We start from the raw sequence: 20256 nt of genomic DNA, 5'->3' as shown, positions 1-20256 counted from the left end.
CAATTAGAAGGCGAGCAGTAGAAAGACGGGAAAGGAAACTCCAATTTCGGAATGTTCGTGTTAGTGGGAGGGCTCGATGACACGCGAATCCTAGAACCGAGCTCAACACTGCTGCTTTCAATCGTATGCAGAAATTCTGAACAAGGTGTGTCAGGAACGAATATTTGAATTAGCAACGTATTTCCAGCTGGAAGCTAATGGTTTCGTACTGCAGTTGCATCAGAAAATGCATTCGTAATAAGATCCGCATTATGTATCTTACGTCAAAACTGTAATGAGAACTGTATCCAACGCATTCAACGAAACACATTGTCATCACGGAATTAAACTGCCAGGTAGTATATTACTTTGTCACTTTGATAGTGTTGTATGCTTGTACGTCTCAGGTAATGGTTAGTTCTTTATTTTCGATAAGAGAAATCGACAATCAATTTCCCAGTTCAGGTTAGAAGGTATCTTTGCGCTCTGTTTCATGAAATATGAATTAACTTGATAAATATCGTTAATTATTAGTTTCCAAAACCCGACATTGCCCTGATTTTTTTTTCCGCTGATCTGATTCGGACGGCTTTGGTTAGGGGTTTACAATACTAAACTTCCCGATAATGTTTGTAGCATTGTTGCGTACTGGCTATGTGATCGAGCAAAGTGATTACGACACTTTCATTCAGGATGGGAGGAGGTCAAATACTCCAACGAGATCAAAATTTATGTATTCTGTAGTTTTCCGGAACAGTTTAAGGTGAGTGACGGAAAAGAAACTACTTAATTATTTCCATATCTTTGTACAATCGGGCCCAGTGCTCTGTCTTTAATGAAGTCGTCATTCACTGTACGTTAAGCTCTAATCTTCGTCTCTTTTCCTGGAAATATGAGAGAATCTGCTAAGATCCTAGATCTTGTTTATTTTCGTATTGCAGCACTGTAAATCTGTTATCGACGCTATCATCTATCTCTTTACTCAGCAATAGATTACACACCAGGAAGACCTCTCTGTTAACATTGTCCTGTTGCTGAAGAGGTTTCTTCAAAGAAGTTTCTTCAAAGAGGTTTCTTTTTTTTTTTGGTTATCTCTGCCCTAACTTTTTGGAAAAATTGGAAACTTATGGTAAGTTCTTATGAGACCAAACTGCTGAGGTCATCGGTCCCTGGGCTTACACACTACTTAATCTAACTTAAACTAACTTACGCTAAGGACAACACACACACCCATGCTCGAAGGATGACTCGAACCTCCGACTGGAGGAGCCGCACGAACAGCGGCAAGGCGCCTCAGACCGCACGACTACCCCGCGCGGTTGTTCGTTTCGGAAGTCAAGTGTTATAGATGTGGTCGGCAGGGGCATGTAAGGAAGCAGTGTAAGCAACCACAGTCATATGGCCGGCCGGAGAGGCCGAGCGGTTCTATGCGCTTCAGTCTGGAACCGCGCGACCGCTACGGTCCCAGGTTCGAATCCTGCCTCGGGCATGGATGTGTGTGATGTTCTTAGGGTAGTTAGGTTTAAGTACTTCTAAGTTCTAGGGGACTGATGACTTCAGATGTTAAGTTCCATAGTGCTCAGAGCAATTTTGATATTCGTGTGGTATAGTGGGCCACCGGGGATTTGAGTGTAGAGGTATGAAGGGTGGAAAGCACCGGCAAGGTAAGCAGCCGTTAAACGGAAACGGGATTGGGTTGCCTTAATTTTTTTGTCTTCAAGATATTATACAAATAATAAATGAGCGATAGGCAACAGAAAACTAAAACAGACAATGAATCACATAAGTCATACTGTGGACGTAAAGCAGACTGTGAACATTATCTATTCTCTACTGAGACCTTGTATGTATCCAAATAATTTGCAAAATCTTGTTTCTATATGACCTCTCCTTTCACTGTACTCTGCGAGAATCTCTTCATTTGAAGAGTTCACGGGAAAAAGGGGGTAAGTCAGTTCTTTTTAATTTTGCAGGAAAGAAGATTTTAACACCAAACCTTCTGTATCAAATGCAATTTTTAGCCAATCCTCTTGAAATTTATGTTTAATGTAGTGTTACTTGTAGTCGTTGGATACCTATACAAGGTTTTTGTGTAAACGTACTGTGACAACCTAAAGAAAATGGTTCAAAATGGCTCTGAGCACTATGGGACTTAACATCTATGGTCAACAGTCCCCTAGAACTTAGAACTACTCAAACCTAACTAACCTAAGGACATCACACAACACCCAGTCATCACGAGGCAGAGAAAATCCCTGACCCTGCCGGGAATCGAACCCGGGAACCCGGATGCGGGAAGCGAGAACGCTACCGCACGACCACGAGCTGCGGACCCTAAAGGAAATATTTTATCAAATAACTTCAATTTTTTGTAGGGAAAGAAGGGGGTAAGTCATTATAAAAGGGGGAATGTCAGTAACTCTCGCTAATTCGTTTACCTTTTTAAACCTAGTATAATTAGAACTAACTACCAGCATTATTTAATATGTCATTAAAAATGTAGCAAATGAATGTGCAAAAATTTACTAGTTACGAAAAAACCATAAAAGACATAAGGTAGAAAATTATAGACCACAATTAATTCTTTATAAACAGAACAAATCTCTGTAGGCCCAAACAATTTCTTTGTAAACTATGTTCAATAATTTCCGCTCTGGGTCTGCTTCTTAGTACTTGCACTTATTGGTTTTGGAAAAACAGTGTCATCTTGATGACACAATTTCTTGCTACGCTTTTGCCCTTTTTCTAGTTTTGGCAGCTGGGTAAAAAACTTCCTAGCCTCTTCTCCGCAAAACATCCTTAACCGTTGTAGGTCTGCATACTTGTCATAAGTAATAGGTTGGTTACCGACAACAAAAACACCTTCTTGTAGGTTTTTAAAAAAAGTAAATGTAGTTCTTTACATTAGTTAAAATAACAACTGTTTTAATACAATAAAAATGGTAATAAAAATAAGGATGAGACAAAAAACACTCACCCTCATATGCATAGTGAGGTAGAAAGAAGTCTCCTTGAGGCTGAGGTGGTTCTGTTGGAACCGTAATTGGTTTGTTGATAACATGGCGATCCCAATGTCCATGGAAATACTTCTGTATTCCAAGAATCGAGGATGCTCTTTTGCAGCCACTAATTCTCTTATTGGTGTAGAAGGAAATGGGCATTTCTTGAAATATAGCTGATCGAGGTGTGTAGTACAATCTCTTAAAACCCCCTGTCTGCTCCGACGACATGAAAAGGTGAGGATTTTGCTCTTGTACTCTTTATTTCCTCTATCCAATCTTTGCGTATTTCAACCCATTTTTCTGGTTTATACTGACCATGTTACGATCACGTTCTAGATACGAGTGGCCACGGATTGGAAAAGTCATTTTCACGTGCTCTAATCTCTTGACATGATGAACTATGTAATGTAGCAGGCGGAAAATAGTCCAATTCTTGTTCTGCCCCCCGAAAGAGTCTGAAAATACACCTAATTTCCTAATAGTGGGATCAAGAATTGTCGTCACAACTGTTTCATCATATACGAAGAAATATGATTCATCGGTTGGGAATATATGAATATTAAACATGCACAACTTTGACTGTCTGTTCCAGTACACGACGTTAATTGTGATGTTAGGGATAGGTAAGTTCTTCTGGAAATACTTTCGCATTCTTTTGATGCCCTGCTGTTTGCGTTACAACTTCTTTTACGAATATAAAACATGTCAGATTTTAGTAAGTGAGTTTTTCCACCGTTGACAGCTCATTGATCATTTTCTGCACTCGCCCTTTCTGAGCTATTTCCCGGGTACGATTTCAAGGCATGTTCAACAGCTCGAATTTCGGCAGCATGCCTAGCACAGTAACTACGAAGCCGACGTTAAATTCAGTATTGCAAACAAGTTCATATTTTTCATACGACAGAGACTGAGTAGGGTATGATTCCTTAAATAAGTCATACATCTTACTGATGTTTGGATCTGGTGGGATATAAACTTTCTTTGAGGTTTTCAAGCTGGAATGGCATCGTTCACCTTTAAATGAACCAATGTGTTGGCGAACTGCGTCAAGTGCCTCCTGTGTCACACGATGTTTCCGATTAGAGTGTTGGCCTCGACCATCCTTAGGACTCAGACCTTTTTTCAGATAACGTTGTATTACTTCTAATTTTTTTTTTTAGATATTTCACGGAAAGACGTATGGGCTTTAGAACAAACATTTACTTCAGTGACAGAATTCTCACTCTTCATTCTTACGCGATATGAATGATTGTTGTCACAAAATTCAGCTTCATTTTCTGGTTGCCTAGGTCTCCTTTGCCATATACTATTTACATTTATTAGGCCTGCTAAGTAAGGATGGTGCTCATTCACAGTCATTTTGTTATAATTAGATATAATATACCCACGTTCTGCGTCAGTGGTACTCTGCAAACATTTCAATCTGGAACATTTACAATCTGGCCCTAATTCATGAGTGGTTGATAAAAGTTTTTTTCTCACGTCAGAAAGTCGACTGTTCTCTTCCTTTTTTTCGTTGAATGAGAGAGTTGGCTGAAGGTGATACTTTTCTCATCTTCATTTCCCACGTTCACTTCCACAGTTCAGGTCAAACGTAAAATAAACTAAACAATTCACACATCACACAAAGCACTAACTTAGCCTCTGCAACAGCACATTCTCAACACTTGATAATCATAGACAATGGAACGTAAACAACAGCTGCGATCAGTGCTGCCATCTGACTAACCCCCTTTTTTCCTAATTTCACATTGACTTACCTTTTTTCCCGTAGACGCTACATTTTTAAACCGCTGTAAGTCTGAGACGATCCCCATTCTTTCCATGAAACAAAAACTGATAAAAACAGCTTGTTGAAAGCTTTCTGAAACTGTAATAACCTGAAATTAAATTTTTTGACTTAACCCTTTTTTCCCGTGGACCCTTCATTTGTAGCGTTTCAGTGATTCTTGGCTTAGACGATAATTAGGGTAACCTTCTACAGATGACGGCTGCACGTCAGCCGCAGATGCAGTAACATTTCCATGAATAATATTTCCCAGCCAAACAATTGTGTGTTCTGTGGCGACATAGTGTAGCCAAAGGACACAATTAACTAGTCTGGATACAGTAAAGTAAACCTATTCACCACCATAATACACTGGCTATAAAAAAGAAAAAAAGAAGGAAAAAAAGCAGCACCCAGAAGACATGACTGGATATCAAAGTCACCTCGCACCTCGTGCAGGTACACACCGTTGATGTGTATGTAAATTATTAGAGCTTTATACCTATTTTTTAATGTAATATGCACATCCCAGTAGTCAGTACAATCGATTCTTTAACGCTGCGCGAAAACGGCAGATAATATTCACTACTGCGAATGATGGCAATGCTGATTAATTTTTCTTCTCCCTACCTTCTAGTGCCATTACCTGCAGCTTTCAGCGTTTTCCTTAGCTAACTCGTGACACGGAAGGTATATTAAAAGACTCTAAATATGATAAACTTGTTCGGTACTTAAAAACTGCCCTCCAAGCAAATATACAACGGAGTAGTCACAGCGTCCCTTGCCCGCACAACAGGTGTATGGAAGGGTGGCCTACGTTCCATAAAAGTTGCATTCTTTTTGGCGAGATAACATCTGAAAATAAGGTGAAAAACTCATAGCTTGTGGTTGTTGGACCGGCTGCAGGTCACAGCCGTTCAACGCTGGAATGTTCGTGTGGACCCGAGTAAAATGACCTATGATTGGCTATAATAATCGAATAATTGAGAGAAGGCGCATTTTCCCACATGTGTCTGCTTGCAAGGCTTCTGGTTGGCTGAAGCTTCAGAGATTTGAATACATCCAGCAAACAATTGAGGACGTAGGCTGCAGGTGCTATTCTGAGATGAAAATTTGGCATAGGAGGTTAATTCGTTGCGGGCAGAATCAAACCAATCAGAAGACTCATGACTAAAAAAAGTAGTATCCAACGTTCTCCAAGGAAGTGTTGTAGGCCCTCTGCTGCTCCTGATCTATGTACACGATTTGGGAGACAAAACTTCTATGCATTATGGATGAAGAACGCTACGGCTTTGATGAATAAATGGTCCAGCAATTACTGGAGCGAAGCGCCTTCTGTTTTATTCTTCAATTTTTATTTTCCATTACTGATTTGGAATCACCCAGCTATTCATCATCATATGGTACAAATGTAGTGCATTTTTGCAGCTTTGTGGAGAGTCGTGTGGAGTTATATTTATGTGTTGGTTTATTCCTCGTGCACACATTATTCTGGAAAACATAACAAACGTTTCCCAGTGACGTTATTTTTACACAACTTCTCAAACGTAGCCACAAGTAACAACTTCCACATGTTTAGGAATAACTGCTATGAATAGTCTAAATTGAAAGAATGACAGATAATGTTGCGGGCAACGCAAACCAAAGACAACGTTTTATTGGCACAATACTTATAAGATGCAACAGATCAATCAAAGAAACTGTGTACAGCGCACTTGCCCGTCCTCTTCTTGCTGCGCTGTGTGGTATCAGTGTCAGATAGGACTGACGGGGGACATCGAAAAAGTTAAAAGAAGACGGCTCGTTCTGTATTATCGCGGTAAAGGGAAGAGATTTCCAATGGGTAAGATACTCAAATTCGGGTGGAAATCATTAAAACAAAGGCGTTTTTCGTTGCTGCAGGATCTGCTCACGAAATTTTAACCAGTAGCTTTCTCCTCGTGATGCGATAATATATTGTTGGCGCCCATTTACATACGGAAGTGTAGTCGTCATAATAAAATAAGATATATCAGAGTTGCATGGAAACATTTAAGTGTCCGTTTTTAGAGTGCGATTTTCGAGAGCGAAGCGGTAGAGAAATAGCTTGAAGGTGGTTCGATAAACCCTCTGCCAGGCATTTAATTGTGAATTGCAGAGTAATCATGTAGATGTAGATGAAGGGTGAAGGTAAATGCCAGCTGTCCCGTGAAAGCCAGTATTAAATGAGAACTCTAGGAATATACAGTACAACAACCTCCTTAAGTACGGCTCCTGTAGGAACTGCGAAGACAATATTAAACTAATAACCACACCCAGAGAAACATTCAAGTAGTCATTCTTCTCGTACTCCACAAGCCGACGGATCGGGAAGAAACTTCCGTACGTGATGCAATGGGGAGCAACCTCTGCCATGCACTTCACACTTATTTGTAGAGGACAGACAGATGTAGACGTAAACGATAAACACGTCCTCAGATTTAGTATAGAATAGAATGGCTAACCGCAACGTTTCTGCAGTCGTCGTAACAAAATAAACGTGCCTGTCATTTTACTGTTTCATAATGTTATGAATACTAGCCATCAAAAGAACAGGTAGGAATACGTCACACGTGCTCTGCAGTTGTCGTAGCAACATCATAACAGACTTTCAGTTCGTCGTTATATAATTTTATACACGCTAGTGCGGCACACCATAAATTGCATAAAGGAGATTGATTGGCGCGATGGTCCTGTAGTGCTCGGGACAAAAATAATATATAGGCCGTAAGTCAAATGAATTCTACGGGCTGTTACATAAACATGGGAAGTAAAGTTACCAAAATTATCTCTAAGTTTACAGTAGAGACGTTGGACAGTACATCGATTGTTGGACAGTCAGAATACGTAAAAAATATTGATAGCATAGATACGAATACGTGAAACACCGTTCTCAAAACAACCGTGCCACTTGAAGTCCTCTCTGTCCACGAATTCGATGACATAATGCTACCTGCGTCACCACACTAAATTATTGGTCGGAGGAGGAGGGGGGGGGGGGAGTGAGGAGGGACGACTCAATAAACTCGATAAACAGGGTATAGATGACAAGCTGAAAAAATTAGGACCTACAGGCACTTTTTGGAGCAATATGGAATGCCTCAGACCATATACCTGATCAGCCAGAACATTATGACCACCGATCTACTGTCGATATAAACCTTTCCGGCGACAGCAGCGTTACCTACTGAGGAATGACTGCTAGTGAGACATCAGACACACGCACAGTGCGCGATCTACCTGAGTTTGTCCGAGGGCAGATTGTGATCGCTAAGAGGCTCAGCACGAGCATTTCGGATATTGCACGACTTGTCGGGTGTTCGATGAGAGTTGCGGTGAATATCTTCAACACGTGGAAAAACCAAGGTGAAAGCACGTCCAGACGTCATGGGACTGGGCGAAGACCCCTCATTGCAGACGTCGGAAACTGGACAGACAGGTAAAACAAGACAAGAGGGGAACTGTAGCGGAACTAACATCAGACTTTAATGCTGGGTAGAGTACTAGTGTGTCTGAACACACAGTGCACCGGACCTCATAACGGTGGGCCAGCGCAGCCGAAGACCGATGCACATGCCAACGTTATCATCATGACATCGACAAATACCACTGAAATTGGCACTTGACCATCGGAACTGGCCGTTGGCGCAGTGAAAGGCGGCGGCTCCACGTTGGTCTGTGGAACATTCACGTGCGCATCCGGGGTGCAGTGGAACTCACGCATTACGTCAAAGGGTTGTCGTTCACTGGTTGGAGACCACGTACACCCTTTCATGACAATCTCGTTTCCTGAGGGCAGTGACATTTTTCAAGGATAGTGCGCTATGTCACAAGGCCAGGAGAATGAAGGAGTGGTTCGAGGAACACAGTGGCGAGTTCCAGTTGATGTGCTGGTTCCCTACTCGCCAGATCTGAATCAGATCCAACACATCTGGGATGTGATTGAACATGACGTCAGAAATCAACACTCCACTCCCCGGAATTTACAGGAATTAGGCGAATTGTGTGTGCAGATGTGATGCTGACTCCCTCCAGCAACCCCTCAAGGCCTCACTGCTTCCACGCCATGATGCGTCGCCAGTGTTATCCGTGCCAAAAGTGGACATACCGACTATTAGGGAGATAGTCATAATGTTCTGGCTGATCAGTGTATTTCAATTATAGCCTTCTTTAAAACGAATTTTTCCATTACCGAATCGAAGAGCGTTATATAATACTAACACTTAAACTTATAGGCGGGTTGCGTGTGACTATTACGTTTGTATCCTAAACAATGGCGGATATTCTTTCAAATTGAACCGTGTTTCAACTATTAATTATTATGGCATAAGAGGTTTTCGTATGTGTAATTAGTTGAGCTTCTACTGTGTCATTTTTGGTCAACTAAGATTCAAAAAGAAATAACTTTTCAGAAAAATAGACGGTGTAGCCGATGTGTAGTGCGACCACGATCTAATGAAATGCGAGCAGATGATTCTACAAAACTGACGCATCAAGATCTATAGAGCTAAAGATCTTGACGAATGGAGCGGTGTGGGGGAGACAGTGAGTGTCAATTGGTTATTCGTTGTTGTTGCTGATAATGCTGCTGTTGTCGTCGATGATAACGATGATAATTATATTGATAATGACAATGTCTACAACCTTAAGACATCAATACGGCGAAGCAGAATTACCTTCTAAATTTAAGGACATGCACAAATTATTGTACGGTTCGTTTTATCTCAACATGAAACCTGCATTTCATGCCGTGACATGACCGAAAATCTCGAAACAGTTGGCAGCCTATCAAAACACAGTGGGTGGTCATAAGGTCTTAATTACAGGCATAAAAATTAAAATTACGTAATTAATGTTTTGTTTGTTCGCAACTACAGCGTGCTTCTAATTAAATTTTGTGAAGGTCCCCATTTAAACGACTGATCGTAGGAGAATGAAACTTGGTGGAAACATTTGTAATGCCATGTGGAAGAGAAATAACGAATAAACAACTGCAAAAAACACGTTTTAGTTTCTACATAAGAGAGTAGCATTTTTTTAATTGCGTACTACATTTTTATTCCAGGCTACAAACGTTGCTCAATATGACGACTATTTGCGTCCACGAGACTCTGGTGCTGCACTAGAGATGCCATTTCACAGCTGTTCACATCATTTTTCGACAGGTGGACGATGGTGTGTTCAGCTATCGTGATGCAGCTCGTGCACAGCTTCACGATCGCACATTGCGTCCAGCAGTCTCAACCAACAGAACAGTAAGTTCTTGAACAATGTGTGCCACGATTGGCCGTCCGAGGAGCAATTCCCAAATCGCCAGTTAACCAGAACTTTCGAGTCATGTTGTTCATCCCTGGTACGAAAGTATGATCCCTCCGTATTCATTTAAGGCGTCGATATTCGCGAAGAGCATCAGCACTGTTGCCATCGTTTTGATGAAACAGTTTTATGAGTAAAGCCCTGCTCACCTTGTCGAGACCTATGTTGACTGTCTGCAACAGTAATGCACACTGCACCGTAACAGTACTCGGCGCCTAACGGCAATTTATGACACCATCACCGCATATCCTGCAGCGAACAGTCTGTACACCATTGCTATATAGTCAGTTATCCTCAGTGTAAATAGTTTTCCGTCTATACTGGCTCAAGTAGCAACAGTTTAATTAGAACAATCTTATACATGAGTGCACTCCCCATCGCCATAACACCTTAGCAAGCCGCCATAGGAGTGAGTGCCACATCAACAATCACTGTGTACGCAACCACAGACGGTGCAATGTGGCACAGAGAAGATGGCTACCAAACTCTCTGCGGTGGAGGAAGCAGGGCAATCGCAAGCTGATGTGGCCCTATAACTTAGTGTGAATCGTTCTGTTGCTTCCCGGATGTGGTGACAGTTTATAGAGACCGAAACTCTATCCTGAAGGACAAGGCAGGGTCGTCCACTTGTGATTTCAGAAGAGAGGACAATCATTTGGCTGTAAGGACACAACAGCACTGCCTTTGTACTATAGGACAACAGGCACGTGAGCTCGCAGCATCCGTGACGTTTTGTATCGAGGCAAACGATATGCAGAATGCTTCGGCAGAGTGGCTCTTATTGTTGGAGACGTGCTGAATACCTACCTCTGATGCGTCTTCACAAAAGGGAGCGTCTAGAGTGGAGCCAGCAACATGCCACCTGGGAGGTCGAACAATGGGCCAATGTTGTTTTCACAGATGAGTCTCAGTTTAGTCTCGAGTGTGATTCTCGATGATTTCGCATTCACGATTTCGGAACCCAAATATCGTGGACAGACACCGATATCGAAGAGGAACCCTAATGTTGTGGGCAGGGATTCAGTCGAACTCCTGTTCATGAAATTGTTCGGGTGAGTCGGCAAGATTTAACTGCTGTCAGGTATCGTGACGAGATCCTGCGACCTGATTTGCGGTCGTTTTGAGGTGTTGTGTGCCCAGACTTCGTTCGTATTGATGGATGATAATGCTCGACCTCACAGAGCACGGGTGGTTAATGTCTTCTTGGAAACAGAAGATATTGCACGCATGGCATGGCCTGCTCGCTCTCCCTACATGAATCCCATACAGCACGTCTGGGATGGATTAGGGAGCAGGCTTACGTCACCATCAACTCTCCAAGACTGCGATCAGCTCTGCTGGAAGAATGGGCGTTATTGCCTCAGCATGAGACTGATGACCATTCACAGCATGTCCCATCGTTGTCAGGCCTGTACTTTTGCCGCAGCAGGTCATACCCCACAATGATGACATTATCCAGTTGCCGAAATGTGTGCAAAACCGTTGAGTTGGAAAAAAAACGAAGATTTTTGTCCGTCGTTATGCGTGTTACAGTTGCTAACGTTTTGAATTCTTTGCATTGTTTCTACTTTTATATCGCCTGTTTATACTGTTTTGTTACAAAATAAAAGCAACCTTGCAAACTTTCTGAGTGTTGCTTTAATTCTGGACACCAGTATTCTTTCTATGAAGAAACAATTGCGTGGTAGCCTCGAGGTGATTTTCGAGGCGAAACGTTTCCTGAACAGCAAACAGCTGAAATGTAGACTTACTGATCTCCCCGCCTCGTCATTCATCGTTGGGAAAATGTGTCACATTGAAGGGTGAATATGTGCATAATGATCGTAGTTTGATTTCTCCAAGATGATAATTACAAGTTTGTGAGTATCTTTAATGCATTTTCAAGCGTTCGATCCGCAACTAACAAAGGAGAAGACTGATTCATCGGAGGCGTGTAGTGATGAAGAGTATTGTTCTACAATGTGTCTTCAGATGATGAGGACAAAGAGCCTTGTCAGCCGTCGTGCGAACTGCTAAATTCGTGGTAGAAATTACCTTTTTACTCTACTAATACTTGGTGGGATGTGTAAGTGGAGGACATAGTGTAGTAATACGTTTGGTTTGGAATTTTTATGTGGGAAAGTGGATACTGAAGGTGTATTTGATATTATGTCAAGAACTCTCCAAACTTTCTACATTATAATATAAAGGACGAGATGAATTTTTGCTAACAGGCACAGTAACGTAATAATTAATAAGGTTGTGCATATCGAAAGACTTGCTACAGATGCTACTGCGCAGAAAAAATGTTTTGAAGAACAAGGATCTTTGGAGATGGTTAGAGTTTCGTGTAGTAATAAGTTTGGTCGATTTAGCATTCAGGGATTCGATTCGGCAGTCGTTTCTTGGAGGATATCCAAGGTGTAACTGGTAAAGTGCAGGTACTTTTACATGTGATATCTCAATAGGTATACACATCAGTGTGTTAGTTGCTTTATCTCTGCGTCTAACAGTCTTCCCACAGACATTTCACGTAACTTTCTACCTAATGTTCTCTGCACAGTCGTAACTGCACCGCTAAATGGACTGCAGCTGTAAGTATAGACTGACCGTTTTGCTTCCACGTGTCCATACTTCATCACCTGGACTGGAGCCCAGGGGAAAATAAGCATTAATGACTTGCTCTTGGCACATGGACTTGGAGGCTATAATTATTAGTCTGCAGATGACGTAAATACTGATATAATGATGTCAGTACACCGTTCTCAGTCACGAATACAAATACTTCCGCTTCTACCAGTCATACGCTGTATAATGGTAAAAATAAGTGGAAGTTTGTATAAAATATAGTAAGCGTAGTCAATACGCCGACATTAGTGAGGTTACTGACTGATCCAATCTTGAAACACATTGTAAAGCAGTGAACAACTTAATTCAAAGTGAAAATCCGTTTCACGTTGGTGTAATGGTGTCTGGTTTGGAGCCTAAGAAGTATTCTAATAATCAAAACAATCTGAAATAACGGAATTACTGGTGGCGTAATTCTGTACACTGTCCGTCCAAAAATTACGAAAATAAATTTATTCCTATTGTATAAGCGACGCCAGCACAGTGCCTACAATGGAAACTTGAACTAACAACTGTAAACAACATACGTGCATTCGATTAGTCAGTTGTGACTAGAAAATACAAGCATTCGATGTGCATCTATAGTGTGGCAATGTTTTTGTGTCACAAATGGAAATGGAGCAACGTCTTTAAATGAAGTGTTCAACAGATTCTGCAGAAAATTCTGCAAGGAGAAATGTGTGTAAAGTATGTCCACAGCCCTGACTCCCGAAGGAAAACAGCGATGTGTGGACACCTGTCACGACTTCAATGAAGTGCGAGACGGAGACAATTATTTTCTGGAAAACATCATAAAAGGTAACAAGGCCAGGTGGCGTCAACACGAAAGTACCACAAAAGACAATTTGCTCAAATCCATATGAACTGTCAACGTTTTGACGACATAATCGAATAACGGACTTCAAGCCATTGTGACGCTCGGTTTGAATAACATTTTCTGACAGTTTCACTTGTTTCTGTGAACATTCTGTCCATTGTACTCATGAAGGGCGAGTCTATGTGAAAGACTCAGAGCATTAAAACCACGGCCTAAACTTTTCTATATTTCTTATTAATTCAATCTTGTAACTTTTTTGGGCTGACGGGATATTCTGCATCGTCTAAATTACTGATCCTTCTACACTTACAAGAATCCACCTAGTTCACTTGGTTTCTTCTTTCTGTAGAATAAGTAACTCAGCGAAAGAACAAGTGCGTTGAACCACTCCTCCCCCCCCCCCCCCCCCCCCACTGTTAAAAATATTTTTGTGTCTAAAGAGCTTTTGACAGCACCTGGCACAGATTTTCAGACGTTTTCGATGCTATCTATACTAGTGCGGGGAAAGCAATCGTGAGAATTACGCCAGCAAAACACCGAGCAGACACGGTCGCGCCACCCGTCTTGCCGGCAAAGTCAACAGAGCCGCCAATCGATCGCTCTCTACTGCGGTCCCGGCGCCACGCGGGCTACAATTACCCACAATATTCCGGCCCGACGGCCAGACAACACCGCCCCGACACATGCAGCCCTGCGAACAAAGCTTTTCCAGGGTTCTACGCTGAAAAAGTAGGTCTTCTTTGTTTGGCTTTCTGGTTACTATAACAACAGATAAGGACGCGCTACGGAGACAATAGTTGCTCGAATCTTGAGTAAACACGAATGCTCTGTAATTTAGCTTCGGCGTGCTCTCATAATATTTGGCACCGGCTTACTGCTAGAGTAGCGACTGTGGAGGTAAGATACGTCTTTTCAATATGATGAGCTTGGGTAGCTCAGTTGGTAGAGCACTTGCCCGCGAAAGGCAAAGGTCCGGAGTTCGAGTCTCGGTCCGGCACACAGTTTTCATCTGCCAGAAAGTTTCAGGTATCAACTATATATTTATTAATAAGAAATTGACTTAGGACTCACACTGTTCAGTAAACGTCAGAAACTTGTAACCGTGCAAATCACTAAATGAAGAAAACTAGTACCTTATGACTATACAGTCAATGAGTCACAATTAGAAGCTGCTAATTTACAGAAAAACTTCAGCGTAACAACTTGTGGAGCCATGAAATGGAACCATCAGAACGGCTCCATTGCTGGTAAAGCAGCTGGTACACCTCGGTTCAATGATTGTAAAACTCAGTCCGAACAGGCCACGGAAGGCCCAACGGTACCGAACATTCGCCGTATCATTCTTAGCCGACAGGGTCACTGAATGTTGATACGGAAGAACACGTGATCAGCTTTCATGACTGGAATCGCTACTTCTCAATCAAGTTGCTCCTCAGTGGGTCTCACAAGGGCTCGGCAGACCCAGATGGTCACCCATCCGAATGGTATACAAGCCCACAGGTAGCTGCACGAAAACTACAAGATATACAGAAAAATGTTAGTAGAGAGAACATCCCTTCAGGTTTCTATTGGTCATACCCGCCGTGGCGTAGTTTCAGATCGCACCATTAGGAGTCTGGCTTGTGAGAACATGTGGACAAACATCCGCTTTTTATTGCAGCAACGAATTTCTTTACTCCCCATCTCTCCTTAAAACATTACTACTGTTTAATGAATCAATACGCACACCTGCGTCTATTCATTCAGTACATTTGCAGATTCTGATTTCCCATGTTGTAAATGTGAAATGATCAGATTTATATCCCGCCGTTATACAGCGTGAGAGCAGCTGAGAACAGCAGTCCACGCGGTTTTCGAATTTGACAGCTTGTGTATATGAGTTCGTGCTTGTTTGTTTACAGTATTATGCGAGTGGCATCGGTTAGTCGTATCGGTGCATTTCGAGTTACTGAGTGAATTTCTAGGTGCATACATACTTATTATGCAACAACATTGATACTATGACTTTATTCATAGCCGATATTTTCTCAGCAACTGTATTATATATTTCAGAGACAAATGCAGTCGTTAGTTGCGCAGTTATTTTTATTTCGCTTTACTGGTTTGAACAGATAAATCTGTCATCTTCAGAAGCCTACAAAATTTGGGATATTATAAATAATTAGAACTATTCCATACATTTATGTAAAGTTTAAGAAATGTATTACAAAACATACTTAATATAGGTTTAGCATGTGTCTACATCTTCTTCACAGCTACTGTGCGATTGTGGATACTGTATTCAGTGACAAAGAATGATGTCAATTTAATTTCCTTGATCTTGGTTTTTGCTTGTTTGAGTAAACGTAGAGGGCGAGTATATAAGTCGAGCTTTGTTGTCTCTGACTTCCACAGTAAGATTAATTTAATCCTCTTAGCTCAGACTAGCACACGTGGAATTAATCACTGTTAACTAAAACATTTAAGTTTATTCAGCGTAACGTACAGAGGTTAGGCCAACACCTGATTACACGGTCATTTATACTGTTTAAATTTAGGTCGACCATTCTCGTCGTGTTGTATGTAGGGGATACTGGTGCGCATTAAAGCGGATTTCCTTCCGGAATTTTTAAATTTTTATTAGATTTATCTTGTTTAAAATTGTTTAGTCTTAGAACGAGTTTATTACTCTAACTCAATGCTAAATTTAAGAGTGCAAAATAATTTTATACAGGCCCAAGTCGAATGCGTAAACGTGGCCCAGACATGGGCAAGTTTACGCATCTATGGGGGCATGTTTACACATTTCATAAAACATAATAATGAGTAAAGAAAACATACTACTAAGATTTAGAAAATATGTTTTTTGGCAATAAATAAAATTACAATCTTACTTACGCCAAGGAACGTTATAACAGAAGACAATTTTACTGACAGTAAACAATTTGTTTTTTTTCTTTTTTTTGACGAAATTCCACCTGTTAGCTTAAAATGTCCTGCATAGAAGTCTGAATTTTAATTAAAGACCTGTTCAATAACATTGCACGGATTGAAATTTACTCATGTAAAATGTGTTTCTTGTTGCACAATCGTTGTGGGCCTACCTTTTACATCTAAGGCACTGGAATCATTCCTGATATCTTTTGAACTGGTTCTATCGTTTCAAGCTGTAAATACAAAATCAACTTTGATTCTCTTGATCAGACTGCTGCAGAAGAAGAGGATGAGACGTTCGTTGAGACATGAGTTCTTGGAAATTCTAGTTTGTGAGAGGAGATTGAGAGGTAGTTGAAGATACAGCGTGATAAACGATATAAATGGACGCAGAAATTGCGCGGACCTGAAGAGGCTGGCAGAAGACAGAAGGAGAACATGGAGACCTACCATGTGAAAACGCCTTTGGGCAGAGCACTAACTATGTCATCAGAAATAGGCCCATCAAAGTTTTTCCTTGTACTTGATTTTAGCGTATCACTCATTGCTCTCATGGGATTAAATTTTTTACTTGAGTTTCATTAGTTTCAAATTGTTTATTTAGGAGCTGATATCTTCTATTCCCTGTGCCTTCATTTATTTAAGATTGCGTTTCCAACTGCTGTTGCCTTAAAGCCACGTTTACTGGGGAATCAGTTAGAATGCAATGCAAAATACTGCGTAAACGTGTCCCACCGCTGTTTCTGAATTAGTTTCGAAACTACAGTAGTAACTTTCAGACTTCCAAATTATACAATTGTATTTTGTAATGTAGAATGATCTTCCTCGAACGGACATATATCTGTCTATTCTCAATTCTAAAAATACGTTCCATAGACTTACTTGTCTTACTTATTTTGACCCCTATGGGAGCATAGGTCATCGAGAACTCGCCGTCTCTGACTCTGGCCATTTCCCTCAATTCCGCCCGGGTCTTGCCGGCTGTCCTTGCTTCCCTTTTCACCGTCCTCTTGCATGTACCTATAGGCCTGCCTCTCTTCCTTGTTACTTGAGGATTCGATTCCAGTTTGCTAGGAGCTTCAATATTTGAGTAGCGAAAACTACTCAGCTAGCACAGAAACACAAACATGTTCTTCGCACTAAAATGTTCATTGAACCGATGCCGTGAAGCTTATATGAGCCGTTAGTAGATGGAAGTAAACATTTTCCATTGTCGTCAGGGCTCTAGTGAAAATGGTTCCCGAGAATAATGCTCCATGTAATCGTGCCCCTCACGTAAAATTGCTCTAAGTTCCGTTACTTATCCGGTGACCGAGCTTTAGGCTACCTGTAATTTCCTGTAATAGATTAAGGTGAATATTGGGAGTGTTCCTCTGGAAAGCCACTCCTGATTTCGTTCCGCAGTCCGAGTCTGTGCACCGTCTTTAATGATCTCGTTGTAGACCAGACGTTAAATACTGTTCTTTCGTCCTTCCTTTCTTCCTTAACATACATCTGTCACTCAGGACGAGGAGGGGGACCATCGTGTGTGAGTAAGAACACCCTTCGCTTTGTGGCTATTGAAGCTACCCCACGGCGTGTCTTAACCGGACTGATGCTGGAAAAAACATTTATTTACAATTATTTACAATTTCATGTTATCTCCTTCAATGTACTCTCCTCCTCGGTCTCTACACCGCTCCATACGAATTTTCCACTGTTCATAGCAATGCTGCAGATCATTTTCGCTAAATCCATACATTACTTCCGTCGCTTTTTCTTTTACTGCTTCAACAGTCTCAAATCTAGTTCCTTTCAAAGCTGACTTGACTTTAGGGAAAAGAAAAAAGTCACAGGGGGCCAAATCAGGTGAGTAGGGTGGATGATCTAAGGTGGGAATGTTGTGTTTTGCCAAAAATGTCTTCACTGACAACGCACTGTGAGCTGGGGCATTGTCTTGGTGAAGGATCCATGACTTTTTTCTCCACAAATCGTTCCGTTTTCTCCGTACTCGCTCACGTAGGGTAGCCAGGACGCTAATGTAGTAATGCTGATTCACTGTTTGTCCCTCTGGTACCCTATCAATGTGCACAATCCCTTTGATGTCAAAAAAAAAAAAACCAATCATCATTGCCTTGAATTTCGATTTTGACATTCGTGCTTTTTTTTGTCGTGGAGAACCAGGAGTTTTCCAATGCATCGATTGGCGTTTAGTTTCGGGATCGTAAGTAAAAAACCACGATTCATCGCAAGTAATAACATTTTGTAAGAAGGTGGGATCACTTTCAATGTGTTCCAGGATGTCAGAACAAATCATTCTTCGGCGTTCCTTCTGTTCAATTGTGAGACACTTTGGAACCATTTTTGAACACACTTTGTTCATGTTGAAACTTTCATGAAGAATCTGCCTAACACTTTCCTTGTCAACTCCTGTTAACTCAGACACTGCTCTGATTGTTAAACGGCAATCTTGTCGAACAAGTTTACCGATTTTTTCAATGTTTGCATCAGTTTTTGCTGACAATGGTCTGCCAGTGCGAGTGTCATCACTGGTGTCTTCGCGGCCATCTTTAAATCGTTTAAACCACTCAAACACTTGTGTTCGCGATAAACAATCATCGCCGTACACTTGTTGTAACATTACAAACGTATCACTTGCAGATTTTCCTAGTTTGAAACAAAATTTGATGTTAACACGCTGTTCTTTCTGTACACTCAACATTTTCCGACGCACAGACAAAACGTCAACTACTTAAAACAGATGCCACGGGCAGACTGAGTGCAGGAGGCAGATGAAACTCGAGCAGTAGGCGGAGCGAGAGTCACGTGACAGGCCACGCGACTTTCAGCCCTATTGCATTCGTTTTATTGTTTCACCAGTACTAGTCCGGTTTTTTTCTAGCCACACCTCGTACAAATTCTTCTTTCGTTCCGTGATGGCATAGCAGGTGCCCACGTGTTTGCTTTTTACTTGTGTGGGTTTAGAGTTAGACTTGAGACGGGTGGTACTCACGTATGACGGTGAGCTCCTTCTCCTCGGAGCGGCGCGTGAAGATGGGCGTCAGCGTGGACACCTCGCACGAGTAGGGGCCCTGCGCGTTGAAGTGCACGTCCCTCAGCACCAGCTGCCGCTCGTCGCTGCGGTTCCTCTGCGGGCACGAGAAACAGCCGTCAACGCCCGCAAGCTGATCGCGGCAGGGCACATGTTGTAAATTAAGACAGCCTCTCTGCAAGTCACCCTCCTGTCAGGAAGCAGCTTGTGGTGGGACCCCTTTATTCTCTGGTAGCCTTTCACGTTGTTACGGAAATAACCAACATCAGCAATGTTGAGATTTTTCAGCAACAATGCTGTTGTGTAAATTGAAAATTGGGCAAAGTATTTTTGAAGCTGAGGTGCAATAGCCGGAAATGCATAGAAATGAGCGATTACAATCTACAACTACTGGAGTATAATATAGAATAGGTTAATCACCTTAGGATCAGATTACGAGCTTTATGCAATTTTTCAATTTACACGAAGTGGTAAAGTGCCCGCTTTGCTCGAGATGAGTGGCCACATTGCTTTAAACTGAAAAGTAAGGGATAAAAACGATTTTAGCAAGGAAATAAATAGATTTTACTGTAAAACATGATTCGAATTTACTTCAACTTTTCACAAAGAGAAGTCGTACTGCGTTCCTCAGCTCTTGTACAGACTTCGTGGGCCCAGGGCGTGCACAATCGGATTCAAAATGGTTCAAATGGCTCTGAGCACTATGCGACTTAACATCTGAGGTCATCAGTCCCCTAGAACTTAGAACTACTTAAACCTAACTAACCTAAGGACATCACACACATCCATGCCCGAGGCAGGATTC

At 41.7% G+C, this 20256-nt stretch overlaps 1 protein-coding gene across 1 annotated transcript in view; it reads right to left on the bottom strand.

Moving 5' to 3' along the window:
* Positions 1 to 20256, bottom strand: part of LOC124802674 — a 665872-nt gene that overhangs the window by 46370 nt on the left and 599246 nt on the right. Inside the window, exon 3 of the mRNA XM_047263602.1 lies at positions 19413 to 19548. Within this exon, the coding sequence (XP_047119558.1) occupies positions 19413 to 19548 (136 nt within the window). The remainder of the gene's footprint in view (positions 1 to 19412; positions 19549 to 20256) is intronic.

The sequence above is a fragment of the Schistocerca piceifrons genome, chromosome 6 (genome assembly GCF_021461385.2).
Source record: "Schistocerca piceifrons isolate TAMUIC-IGC-003096 chromosome 6, iqSchPice1.1, whole genome shotgun sequence".
Lineage (NCBI taxonomy): Eukaryota > Metazoa > Arthropoda > Insecta > Orthoptera > Acrididae > Schistocerca > Schistocerca piceifrons.
Note: the sequence above shows the minus strand (reverse complement) of the source record. Positions and strands in the feature narration are given on the sequence as shown.